Genomic DNA, 12,825 nt, shown 5'->3' with positions numbered 1-12,825 from the left:
GGCCAGGGGCTTCCTCGGTGGGGGCGCCCGGGATGGTCCGGGCTGCGCGGCGCACAGTTCCCCAGTTCCACGCCTCGCGGCGCGCTTGGCCGCCTCTTCTGTGAGAAGATGAGAGAGTCAGGACCCACTTTAGGTCAGTTTCCAACTCCGTCTCGGAGAATCTCCATTCTTTGTTTTTGTCCCTCTCGGGTTCCTGTATTCTGGGTGAACTTTGATGCAGGGTGGATCGATCGCTTTCCTCCCCTGCCTCGATCTCGTTTGGATTGCAGGAGTTTCTCAACAGGCTTCCAAGGCACCTCTATTCAGGGTCGCCTGAGGGGTGAAGGGAGTTGTAATATGATTTTGAATATTCTCAAAAACCTTTAGTTTCTCTAGGGAGGTTTTGTTTCTGTGTTGCTGGTTAGAGGCGCATCCTTGTCTCTGTCGTACGAGGGACTTTTCCTCCCTGGGCCCTGGGGACCCAAAGCAGGGAGCTCTGTCCTTGTGCCCCATTCCTAAACCTTCGCTGTTTAAAATTTTTTCTTTATATATTTGAGACACACACTCCCTAATTTGCCCAGGATGGCCCCGAATTTAAGAACCTCCTGCTTCAGCATCATGAGTAGGCGGGCTTGTAAATGTGAGCTACGCGCCCTGCTCTCTGCCCAGAGATTTTTAAGGCTGCTTCTCCAGCACAAAATTTGAAGCCTTGAGAGCTGTCTAGAAATCACCACTCGTTAAAATTTTATCTCGTATTTACTTCCTCTTTACTTCTCAAAGTGAAGTACGTTCTGGAATAATGGTATGAACTTGAACGATTGAGAATGTTCACGGATGGGAATTTTAAATCCGGTATCTTGATGATCTTCACTTATTCCTTAGGAAGCTTAGAGAGGCGGAGTGACTGCATTGTACCAGTATCGTGTGCGGAAAGAAGTATGGTGATAACACAGACCCACTTCTTTTGCTGCCTATTTGTGTAGCACGGAATCCTTGTGTAGCGTGTTCACTGTGTCAGGAATCACCACTGCCTCAAAATGCTGGTCTATAGGAACCCGAAATTTGGAAGACTGGGTTGTGTCTTAGGTGAAAAAACAATGCATAAGATAATGTGGGATGCAAAATAGCCCTGGTAGCCTCTATTGTGGCTTTAAGTCATTTTTACTTGGTAAGTGCTGTTTTCTTTCTGGGGATGCAGGAGAGTCACAGAAAAGAGCAGTGTAGGAGTAACCTTTCCCACATTTTTACCTTTAAACTTGGTTGGATTTAGCTCAAGAAAAATCTGAACTGCACTTTTAAAAAATGAATGATGCAATTTAGGCTTTAAAAGATAAAGTGCCTGAAGTAGGTAATTTTAAGTCCTATTATAGAATTCAGTAATTGTACCACAGATTGCTGGAGAGCTTAGGGATTTATTGTTCAGAGAATTACTGCATCCTTTGGGAAACAATTTTAAATAAACATAGTTTTAATTTTTCTATTACTCACAGAACCTTTAGTATATTCTGTAAGGTAGTTTAAGTATCTTTCAGAAAACTCACTCGGAAATTTTTAATATAAAATTTAAACTTCCTGTTTATATTCATTGTTGTACTGGAAGATGTTATATGGTGATGGTTTCATTTGTCAGCTTTGTCCTTATCATATGATCAGTGCACTGCAAAAGAGAGTTGAGCGTGTAGATGACTTGAAAGCTAAAAATTCAGAAGTTGTTCCTTGCAGGCATTCCTCACTGAATTGTGTGCTTTGGGATCTTTAGGGATTTATCTGTCTTTACTTCTGTGGCAAGTTTAGTGAATATTTTTGCTGAGCTGCAAAGGAGTCAAACCACTAGGCGAACAGTCTTCTCAGAAGTTTTGAGAACTAGTTCATAGCCCTTGGCTAGAAACCTACTCAGCAGCTTACTCAGAAGATCCCTTGAAGTCACTTAAAGAAAATGTCCAATCAAAAAAATTAGTTTTAAAGAAAAGTTTTGTATTTATTTTACTACTGAGTTGAATCTTATTGTAGCATGTAATAATTATATCTGTTGTGATTATCATCCTTGTCTTAAACTTTTATTACTAAAATACTTTGGGGATGTACCACAGCTAATGGCATGTAGCTTAGCAAAGGAAAATCCCTTTTGGTGAGTTCTGTACCTTTTTAAAAATAATTAGTCTAGTGCTTGTTTATTTTCCATTTTTTAAAATTCCTTTTTTAGTCAATAAATATTTATTGACCACTTAACCATGTACCAGACACACTTATATTTTAGGCGTGGAGGCATAGGAGTGTATACAATGAATATCTTTGTTCACTGGGGGATTATATTTTAATGTTTAATTAATTTCCTTCTGTTACGTTTGGAATTTTTCTTGCAGCAGGTTGGAGAATTTCATAAAATTCTAAAAATTAAAAAAAATTCTTTTTACAAAGCTAAGGATCCTTAATAGGCAAATATGCTAGAAATATCACTGATGATATGGAGTAACACTGTCAGACATCTAAAGATCCTGTTCCCAGCTCCCTGGGAAACAGGATAGATTCAGTGTCCCCTGGGTGATCAGTGTCAGCAACCAGAATAGCTATCCTGGAAATCTGTTGCTTTGACCTTGAGTTAATACACAAAGTGTGGTGTGCAACCCGTTTTGCTTTTTATTATGACTGTGAAGTGTTGTGTTTTAGTGACCCTTAGGGTTAAATAAAGGCATGTTCTTAGACATGTATGTGTTTGAGCACAGATGGGAATAGATTAAAGTGTTTGCTTCCATCTCTAGTGTCCCTTGCACACTGTCACACAGATAATGAAAAGCGGTCCTTCTCCCTGAGGTGTGCACGGCCCAGAGGACACAAACCCGAGCGTAAATAACAGACTCAGTGTGAGAAAGGCCGAGTTGCCAGCTTGGTGGCAGTAGGTGTGGGGACGTGGACAGGTTGTGGTTATTTCTGTCCAGGGAGTCCGGAAATCCCAGAGAGGAGGCCAGGCCAGAAGAGGGGCTTTAAGATGAAGAGGAGTTTGGATAGAGTGGTGAGGGCCAGGGAAAGCTCATTTCAGGTAGAGGCAATAATTTAAATGAGACAGTGAGGAAATTGAAAATTAAAGTATCATAGTAGTATCAGATCATTTTAGTAATAATGACATAAACGTGTTTTCAGGTCTTTAAATCCAGTTCTGGTTCTTCCTGTTTTTGACACATGTTGAGTTTACTGTAAATTGATATCGGTAATATTGACACACATTTGCTTTATTCAGTAATTGTTTGATGAAGGGGCAGGTTTGTTGCTGCTTTTTACTCGAGTGAGTGGTCCTAACTATTCTAATTTTATTTTAGATAATAGCATTTGATGAGCTGAAGACTGATTACAAGAATCCTATAGACCAGTGTAATACCCTGAATCCTGTAAGTTACGATATAGGATTTATCTTTAGAATTTAAAAATGTATTTGTTTTTAATGACATAATTTGAAAATGGCCAATATTCTCAGTGGCATGATGTATTTGTATGTTTTGATATAGGCAGAATTAAAAATAAAATTCTTTTTTTTCTGTCGTGCTTGACTGTTCTGACTTATTAATCTACTGGCGATCTTGTCAGCTGTCAATACTAACATTCTTCCAATCTGCTTTTTACATTGTCGGCCAAAGACAGTTGAAAAGGTCAAAAAGATTAAAAGAGTCAAAATTGCACTAAAGGTGTGTACTGCTTTTTAGTTTAATGTTTTAACGCTCTGTTCATTTCATGGGGAGGGTTAGGGCATTTGTATTTGTACTGTTCTGTTCAGTGTGCTTGTTCATAATGCCTGTGGAGGTTTATGATTTCATGAAACTTCATATTTTATGCAAATGTTTGCTTGCTGGCTCAGACAAGTAGGGAAAGCTGTTAAATGCTCGTGCATTTTTTATGTTACAGCCCTAGGCACATCTATATTAAATTATTCGGTGCAGTATCTGACAGTTGGGTAACATAAAGTGAGGTTTTGGCAGGCTGTGAGGTAGTATGCAGAGGGAACTATAGTGGAGACTCACCTGCCTTGACTAGCTTTAGCTTTGTGTGTTCTAAAATAAATTACTGATGTTTATTCGGACCCTTTTAGGTAGCTCTTTTCTTGGGCCCTGGAGTTTTGTAACGCTGTCCTTTGGACTTAAGATGTAAGAATTTTACAGATAGCAGTTTGTGTATAAATCTCTACATAGTTACTTCTAGTGTGTTCTGTCTACTCTAAATTTCTAAGGTAGACTGATACATTGTCCTAAGTTCTGAGGTGATCATGTGGATTTGTGATGATGTGAATTTGTTTTCTTTTTTCTTTGTTTAGGAAGATTCTCCTTGAGTCTGTAGGTTTAATTTTACCTGATTGGTCAGAAACTGAAAAGCTGTTTATAAGAAAGCAGTCACTATATCTTCAATAGAACATATTAATTCACCTTTTAAAAATTACCTAACAAAAGTGAAAATTTGTGTAGACTTCAGCTGTGTAAAATTCTAATGCAGTAGTGTGCTAGAGGATCTCATTTGAAAAAGCACTTGTCAGTTTGCTGCTTTGTCATTGTTTCACAGCTTAATGTGAAGTGGGTAAAAGATTTCTAGTTTGTTTACCTAGAGAACTGTTGCTACAAGGAAAAGTAACTTACTAGCTGTTTCTTTGTTCTTAGAAAACAAAACTTGAAAAGATGAATCTGCCTCTGGTTAAAAAGTATGGAGTGAAAGGTCTGAGAGTAGCATCCTGAAACATCTTTATGTTAGCAGTTGAAACTACGTTACTAAGAAATTAAGAAGCTTCCATTGCTCCTTCTGTTTTTGAATAGTTTCTGTACTCTTGGGCTTTTTATTACTTTGAATAACCAAATGATCATGAGGGTAATAACAGCTGAAATCAAGTGAGTACTTTCCTGGGTGCCAGGTTCTGTGCCACAGGCCCTTTCCCTGGATATTTTTGGTTCAGCTCTCAGGACGGAGATGTGTTGTCATTGTCGTGACAGTTAGCCAGGTTGCATGTGAGGATAAAGGACCTCATCCAAAGTTGCACGGCAAAGTAGAGACCAGAACGTGAACACAGGCAGCTTGATTTTCTGAAGTCCAAACTTTTACATTTTCCTAATTTACTGTAACTTTAAGAGGGAAAATTTCATTAATAACATGCAATGTGTGATTTCTAGTGTTGGGACATCCTGCTGCTAGGGCAGGTTATGGCATTCCGGAGAGGTTGGGATAGGGTGCTGGCCATTGGCTGAACAGCAGGGCATCTGACAGTTTTCCCTATTTCAGTTTATTTTGATGGTTCTGCCAAAGTATGGGGGAAGACATACTATTTTGTAAAATATGAGCCTTCACAAGAGAATATTATTATGTCTTACATGTTTAAGTGCTATCATTTCAGCCATCTTTGCCTAAGTTTTTTTTTCCCCCTTCTGGATATCAGTTTTTGTGTGAACTAAATAGAATTCTGGTACTTAGGGCAAAATGTCATCATTGAAGAATGAATGAGGATTGGTTTTTAGGAGAAAGGCATAATGAATGTTTCTGGACTTTTATTGAGATGGTAGACATGTGAGATTTATTACACATTAGAGCTGGTAGAGGTGCAGACTTTTTATTAATACTCTTCTTAAGGTATCTGATTGTTTAAGGGCAGTAGGGATCATTCTGATTTCATACTAATTCTCTCTCCATGCCGCAATGTGGAAATGTGGGGTATAACATTGCCCGATAACTTGTCTCAAGTGTCATTGGATTTTAAGGGCTAAAGGGCCTATTACATCTTAAAGAAATAACTTTCGTTCTCCCCCCGCATTGAACTTGTATCCTTGTGCTTGTGAGTCAGGCGGCAGAACCACTGAGCTAAATCCCCAGCCCAAGAAATAACTTTATTAAACTGTTATTACAAACTCTAGCAGACTTATTAATGTATGTTTTTCTTGTTTTGGTTGTGATCATTGAATTTCAGAAAAGTTCTGTGGACATTTTGTTGTTTATAGAACTCTGATGTTAAGCTGGCTTAAAGGTTCACGTACAGATTTTACACTCTCATACATATATCTGTGCAGTTTATCTTGGCTGTTAGTTTGCCTAGGTTTGTTGAAAGTGCCTGGTTAGTGGCATAGATCAGCTGGTGATGATCTAGCAAAGTAGCATTTTATTTAAAATAGTATTCAAACATAGTATTCACTCTGTAGCTTTCCACTGGAAAAAAGTAGTTTGGTGGTACTATTAGAAAGTGGGCTTTAATATGTATCATGATTGTATTATTTCTGCAGCCATGGTTTCCCCTCAGGAAAGATCTGATGGTATTGAGTGTTCATTTGATTTTGACTTGGAATGAGGTAAACATTTGAAAAACTGGCCTTACGTCTGTGACTTACAGGAAAGTATTTTAGCTGAAACATGCAATGAAAGGTTTCGATATTTTTATTTAACAAAGCATTAGGCTTCTTCAGTAAGAAGAAGATTTAAAGTAAAGCATTCAGTCTTGGTTGTTTTATAAATAGCATTTTGCCTGAATTAATTTTTTCTGTTACTGTCTACTGTCAGATGGTTTCTTTTCTTTTTGAGTTTTGAGCCCTGACTGGTCTTCAGCCTTGCAGTATTTCATTGGCAAGCAGGCATAAAGGAACCGAAAGGCCATGTAAGATTGAAAACTCAGGAGCTTGGAAAATTCTAATTTTATGGTGATGAACTCAGTTTTTTCCCTCCTACATTGCAGAAAGCACATTGCATTCGTGCGGTTAGTGTCCCCCGACTGTGCTGACAGTATTGGCTGGTTGGCTTTCCATTGAGAAATTTCTTTTGTGGTAATGTGATATGATTTGCTAAATATTGTATATGTAGCATTCCTGGTATTTGTTAAAGGCGTAAAAACACTAATTATAAACTAAATGAGAGTTTTGTTTCCTGTGGATTTTTTTTATCATGTTGCATGAGATCAGATACCTCATTTTCTTACTTTTATCATTGTTGAATGGTGGAAATAAAAAATATTAGTTGATTAGCAAGTAACTGAAAAATCTGGGTGATAACTTTGTATAATTTAATCCACTGCTCTAAGAATTTAGATTTTCAATTTTGAGTAATATCTTGTTAGACCAGTGCAAGCTCTGGTCAGTTGTGCTTCTTCTAATCTTGCTTTTGGGAAGAAAGCTAAATATGGAAATAAAAACTTATGATTCTAAGAAAATAGTGATGTTCAAAAAAATTTTTTTTTTAAGTGTGGGAACTTGTTTGCCCGCTGCCTTCCAGAGAGCAGCGGACTTCCTGCCCAGTGTCTTGGTAACGGCCTTGTGCTTCCCTTGCAGCTGGTCCTCCCCGAGTACCTCATCCACGCTTTCTTCTGTGTCATGTTTCTTTGTGCAGCAGAGTGGCTCACCCTGGGTCTCAATATGCCTCTCTTGGCATACCATATCTGGAGGTAATACTTAGAGACATCTCTTTTCTAGCTAATTTTCACTTTGCTGTGGTTGACAGGCTTATCTTACATGCTCTTCACCTAAACGAAGATTCAAAAGTGGTTAGCATTTTAAAAACCCAAATGGTTAAACAAATAATTCAGAATCTCTCATGGAGTTTTCATTTCTTTTTCTTTTCTTTTTTTTTTTTTTTTTTGTACTCAGACAAAAAAAATTTCATTTCTTTTTAAAGCAATGTTTAAAAGGTGGAGCTGTGACTTCTGTGCAGTAGTGTGCACAAGTCCAAAGTGTACAGCTGAATGCATTTGCATGCACGTGTACACCTGCGAACCCACCCAGATCAGCGGCCTGCAAAAGCCTTCCTTGTGCCTTTCCTGTGGTTACCCCCTTACCTCAGGACTCCTCACCTCTAGCCATTTAGGTTAGCTCTGCTGCCTTTGAATTTCACCTATGTCAAAACGTATTACTTTGTATCACTTTGAAAAAATTTGATTATTCGTAGAAGACAATCTTTTTCATAACTTCAGGTAGTTCTGCCCGCCCTGTAGCAAGTTTTCTTGTCTTATTTAAATAGGCCTATCAAAACCTTATAGCTGTTTATTTTAGGAAGTCTATACTAAAAAATAATATTTAGGAATAAAGGGATATCGTGTTTCTGATGCTGAATTGCTTCAGAAAAACATGTACGGGTCATTGGAAGTAGAATGAGAAGGAGAAAGCAAGCAGGCATTATAAATGAGGGGTTCTGGTGCCTTTGCCCTAAGGCTAAAGTGATACTGAGATTAAAAGTTCAAAGAAAGAACCCAGGTCACCTCTTTGCTGTCATACTTACTGTGGGGAGGGTTTCTGAAAATGCAGAGCCCAGACGCACTTTGTTTAGCTGTCCCCTCCTGCCCCTGAAGGAGCTTCAGTTTTAGACGATGAAAGGAAAGCGCTCCCCGTCAGTAACAGTGTGCGTCCCTGCCGGCGCCCGGCTTGGTTCCTGTCTGCAAGGTGTGGGTTGCTGACGGATTGTTTCTGTTCCAGGTACATGAGTAGACCGGTGATGAGCGGACCAGGACTGTACGACCCCACAACCATCATGAATGCAGACATCCTAGCGTACTGTCAGAAGGAAGGATGGTGCAAACTAGCTTTTTACCTCCTAGCATTTTTTTACTACCTATATGGGTAAGTTTAAAAAGTACAAGGAAAACAGTTTCACTTTGCTGCCTAAGCAGTGTTCACGTTAATGGTCTTAATGCTCATCATGGTCTTCGTGCCTCGGGATGCACCCGAAGGCTAACTTGGTGTCTTTAATGGTGGTAGCGCACCCTGGCGGGTGCCCACACAGCCCTGACAGGCCTGCACCATTAGGATAGCAGAGCGGCATGCACTGGGGCTGGAAGTTTGGCCAGGATGCTGCTTTCAAGTCTTCATGTAGTGGGAAAGTTTTCTGCTTGGCAAGCACTGTCCCTCTGGAGTCGGTGTTTGATTTTTTTCCTTCATAAATGTCCTTTCTTTATGATCTGCTGTGCCTGGTCTGAGTGGGATGGATGAAAGTGAAGCTCGCATGCGGCTGTGAGCGAGGTGCAGTGGCAGCCTTTTTTCCTTTGCTAGTGCCACGGACTCATGTCATTGTCTCTCCGCTCAGGGCTCTCAGCTTCGAGCTGGTAACATCGGCTGCTTTGTTCTTTATTGTGGGGACTGTTGGGGTCATAGGCCATCTCATAGCCCCCTGACCTCCCACAAAGGGGCCTGTGGGACCCTTCTGCCTCAGTCATGACAACCAGAAATGACTCTTCCCAGACGCCCCATGGGGCAAAACTGCCTTTGCGAGAACCAGTGTTTTAGGTGCGCTGTAAGTGCAGTCAAGTGGTTGCTTATTAAAACCGGCATATGACATGGTTAGGTGTAGAATTAAAGTTTTTGTTTAAGCTGTATAAGTATACTGGAGATCTTGTCACTTGATTTTCAGAATTTTTAAAAAATTTGCTGTATGAGAGCAGGGCATGGTGGTACATGCTTATAAAACCAGCACTGTGGAGGCTGAGGCAGGAGGATGACAATTTCTAGCCTAGCTTGAGCAACTTAACAGCTTAGTGAGATCTTGTCTCAAAAGCAGGGGAGTATTGGGGATGTAGATCAGTGTGAAGGGTTCAGTCTTGTTACCAAAAATAAAGGACGAAAAGACTGTAGAAGATGAGATTGTTAAATCAATTCCATCCCTCTCGTTTTGTTACTTGAAAAATTGCTGAGTGTTAAATGATCGGCTTATATTTGTATTTCTCTATATGTCACCTAATATCCATTATGAAGGACAAATAGACTGAAATTTAGGAAAAAGGGTGTTTTGGGGCTATTAGAGGTTATAACTAAGGCATCTCCAAATGTTACTCATGTATGAAACAAAGATAGTGAGTGAATAGGTTCTGAACAGTGAAATCCAGTGTTATTTTAATTTCCTGTTAATATGTACTTTAACTTTCTGTAAGAAATGCCTGGAACACTGCTGGCTTTAGTAGGTGCTTAAAACATTTGTTGAAAGAAAGGAGAAATGAATGACTGAATAAGCGATAATAGCTGGAGATACAGTTTGGGAAAATGGTCACCAGGACCATGCAGCGTTAGGACATTGATTCTGCTTTAAGTTGTCAGCTTTGCTTACTCAAATGTGCTTTCTGAACCACGTCCCATGACTTGCCTACATCACTCAATGCAGAATTGCCATGGAACTTGAGGAGTTAAATCAAGTACACACTGCCCTTTGTTTCTAGCCCTGTTTCTCTCCTTTTTCTTTATAAAGGGAAAGGCGCTAAGCCAGGGTTGGCGAACCTCTGGCGTGTGTGCTGCTGTGGGTTGTTTGTGTCACTGAAAGCTCTAAAAGGTTCCCATCATTGCTAAGCCTTGGCCAGGGTCTTCTGTAAGGTGGGAATGATACAGTACCTGCCTCCTTGGCCCGCGTGTGGACTTAGTGAGGTGACACGTGTAACGGGCGTAGCACCAGAGTGTGGTGTCTTGAGTTGCTTGCCACGCTCTGGTCCTCATTCAGCTTCAGCTGTGCCGTTCTACTTGCTAAAATTGGGAGGGAAATAGGGACAACTGCAGCACATGCACTGGGCCACGCCCTTGTTCAGCACAAGTCCGTAAGTGCAGATGAAACTCAGTGGGAGCCTGGAGCCTATCACTGGACTTACTTCCTGGGATGGTGGGTAGCGCATGCCACGTAGCTGACTGTATTAAGAGCCTCAGCTGTTTCATTCCCATTAGTTTTTCTAACGAGGGGTGTTTAAACTAACAGCTTCTCTCTTCTCCGCAGCATGATCTATGTCCTGGTGAGCTCTTAGAACAGCACGCACAAGAATGGTCTGCTTAAGCGCATGCGGAAGCCACCACAGGAAGGGACTCCATCCGGCAAGGTCCTGTTCCCGGGAGTAGCCCATGGGATCTGATGAGTTACTTTAAAACAATGACTATTTTTAAATGTTTCCACATTTTTTGCTTGTGGAAAGACTGTTTTCATATGTTATACTTGGACAAAGAATTTAAGTGGAATCACGTATAAATTAATATCAAATGATTACCTCTGGTGTTGACAGGTGGAACTTGCACTCCTTAAGGAACAGCCATACTCCTTCGAATGAGCGCATTAATTACCGACTGTCCTAGTCCCTGGGAAGCTTTTGTTTATAGGAACCTGTAGGGCTCATTTTGGTTTTTTGACATGCCATCTCACTATAAAGTAGCTGTAGATAATCAGGTGCTTCTGATGAAGTGAAAATGTATATCTGACTCGTAGGAAACTTGATAGGTTTCCTCATTTATCATGTAGATGATTATATCTGGATATATTACAAAAATAAGAAGAGTGGGATTTTTTCCCCCTTTGACTTGAATATTCATTATCCCTGTATAGTGCATGAGTGAGAGATTTTCCATGTTTCCATCAGAGTAATATACTTACTTGCTTTAATTCTTAAGCATAAGTGAACATGATATAAAAATATATGCTGACTTGTGAAGAATGCATTTAAAGCTATTTTAAATGTGTTTTTATTTGTAAGACATTACTTAACTAAGAATCTGGTTATATTACGCTTACTCTTCTAATCTGGTGGTAAAGGTATCTTAAGAATTTGCAAGTACTTTAGATTTTCGAAACTGAACGAGAGAGAAAACTGTATAACCATCCTGCTGTTCCTTTAGTGCAATACAATAAAACTCTGAAATTAAGATTCATTTTGCATTGTCTTAAAGATTACGCAAAGCTACACTTGCTTAATCCACAAGGAAGACATGGTACTGTGTGTTTTTTCTTTCTAGAGAATTATTACATTGTGTTTTTATGTTGCCCAGATCTAAAAAGGATTTGGATCTAAAAAGGATTTTTAAATGTCAGGCACCTTAGCCTGTACCCTTATCATTGGAGGAGACTGGTAACTGTTGAGGGCAGTGTCATTATTTCCCTTACCAGTTAAAAAACAGTGGTAGCATGTAAACTGTTTTAAAATTTCTTTTCCTTTCTGAAAGCTGGTTTTAAGTTAAAATGACTTGTGAATTTTGAGTTTTGACTTGTGCTAGCTGTGTTACGGCGTATTTGCTGAGTGCGCTGTGCTTTCTTCCAAGTGAGGAAGTCCAGGCCACTGACAATAGCATGACTGGTTCAGAAGTTTCTCCAGCAAAGATTCAAAGAAGAAAAATGTATAAAAGACCCTATAATGATCAAGGGAATTTACGAATGTTTTTGTGGTAATGTTATTCTAAGTATGTGTTGGGTTAGTTGTTTTTCTCATTGAGTTTATTAGTACATTTTAGGTACACAGTACGGTTACATTCATCATTGGGACCTTGTACCTTTACATGACACAGGTCTTGGTTCTCATTTTTCCCCCTTATCCCTGCCCTCCCTTTACCCCCTCCTTCCTTCCCTATTTACAGATACTTTATTTCCATTTTTTCATTTTCTCATGTTTTTTTTCTTTTCCCTTATTACCTTTCCCCTGTGTTTTTTTTATTCTTTACAAGTGAAAAAATGCTTTCAAATCCGACTTCCCCGCCTTTGGGAGAGGAGCTGTTCTTGCTTTGGGATTGGGTAATTGGGGTGAGTGCATTGAGGAAGAGAATGTTGAGCCAGAAGAGGGAAGAGAGTCGAACCATTTCATTACAAGGAACGTGAAAGACTTCGGCATCTGGAGTCTGGAGAACAGGGAGGGAGCTGATCCTCAGGTCATCAGTCAGTTATTGACTGAGCTCTTGCTAGGCATGAAGATCATGCTTTGCTTTCAGTCGGTTCTGATCCATCTGGTTGTATCTGCAGTCACACCTGTTTCCTTTCGTTTTGGTCCCGAGAGACCTGACCAAATCTACAGTCCACACGCTAGTGTGCTAAGTCAGTACACTTCCTTTTCTTCTTCTAGGATCTTCTCCAGGATTAATTAAATGCTTAGCCATAAGGAGCCGACAGGTTCACCCATCTCACTGG

The 12,825-nt window shown here is 39.9% G+C and overlaps 1 protein-coding gene across 1 annotated transcript in view; it reads left to right on the top strand.

Annotated features, from left to right (window-relative positions):
• The window catches only part of Cnih1 (cornichon family AMPA receptor auxiliary protein 1), a 12,229-nt gene extending 644 nt beyond the window's left edge, over positions 1 to 11,585 (top strand). The window contains exons 2-7 of the mRNA XM_033765317.1: positions 7 to 100; positions 3,294 to 3,362; positions 3,540 to 3,656; positions 7,254 to 7,366; positions 8,391 to 8,534; positions 10,663 to 11,585. Coding sequence (XP_033621208.1) covers positions 7 to 100; positions 3,294 to 3,362; positions 3,540 to 3,656; positions 7,254 to 7,366; positions 8,391 to 8,534; positions 10,663 to 10,690 — 565 coding nt within the window. The 3' untranslated portion in view covers positions 10,691 to 11,585. The remainder of the gene's footprint in view (positions 1 to 6; positions 101 to 3,293; positions 3,363 to 3,539; positions 3,657 to 7,253; positions 7,367 to 8,390; positions 8,535 to 10,662) is intronic.
• The last annotated feature ends 1,240 nt before the right edge of the window (positions 11,586 to 12,825 follow it).

This window comes from Fukomys damarensis, unplaced genomic scaffold (assembly GCF_012274545.1).
Source record: "Fukomys damarensis isolate Sample0158 unplaced genomic scaffold, DMR_v1.0_HiC HiC_scaffold_17, whole genome shotgun sequence".
In the NCBI taxonomy this organism is placed as follows: Eukaryota; Metazoa; Chordata; class Mammalia; order Rodentia; family Bathyergidae; genus Fukomys; species Fukomys damarensis.
The sequence above is the reverse complement of the archived record's forward strand: the minus strand, read 5'-3'. Positions and strand labels throughout refer to the sequence as shown.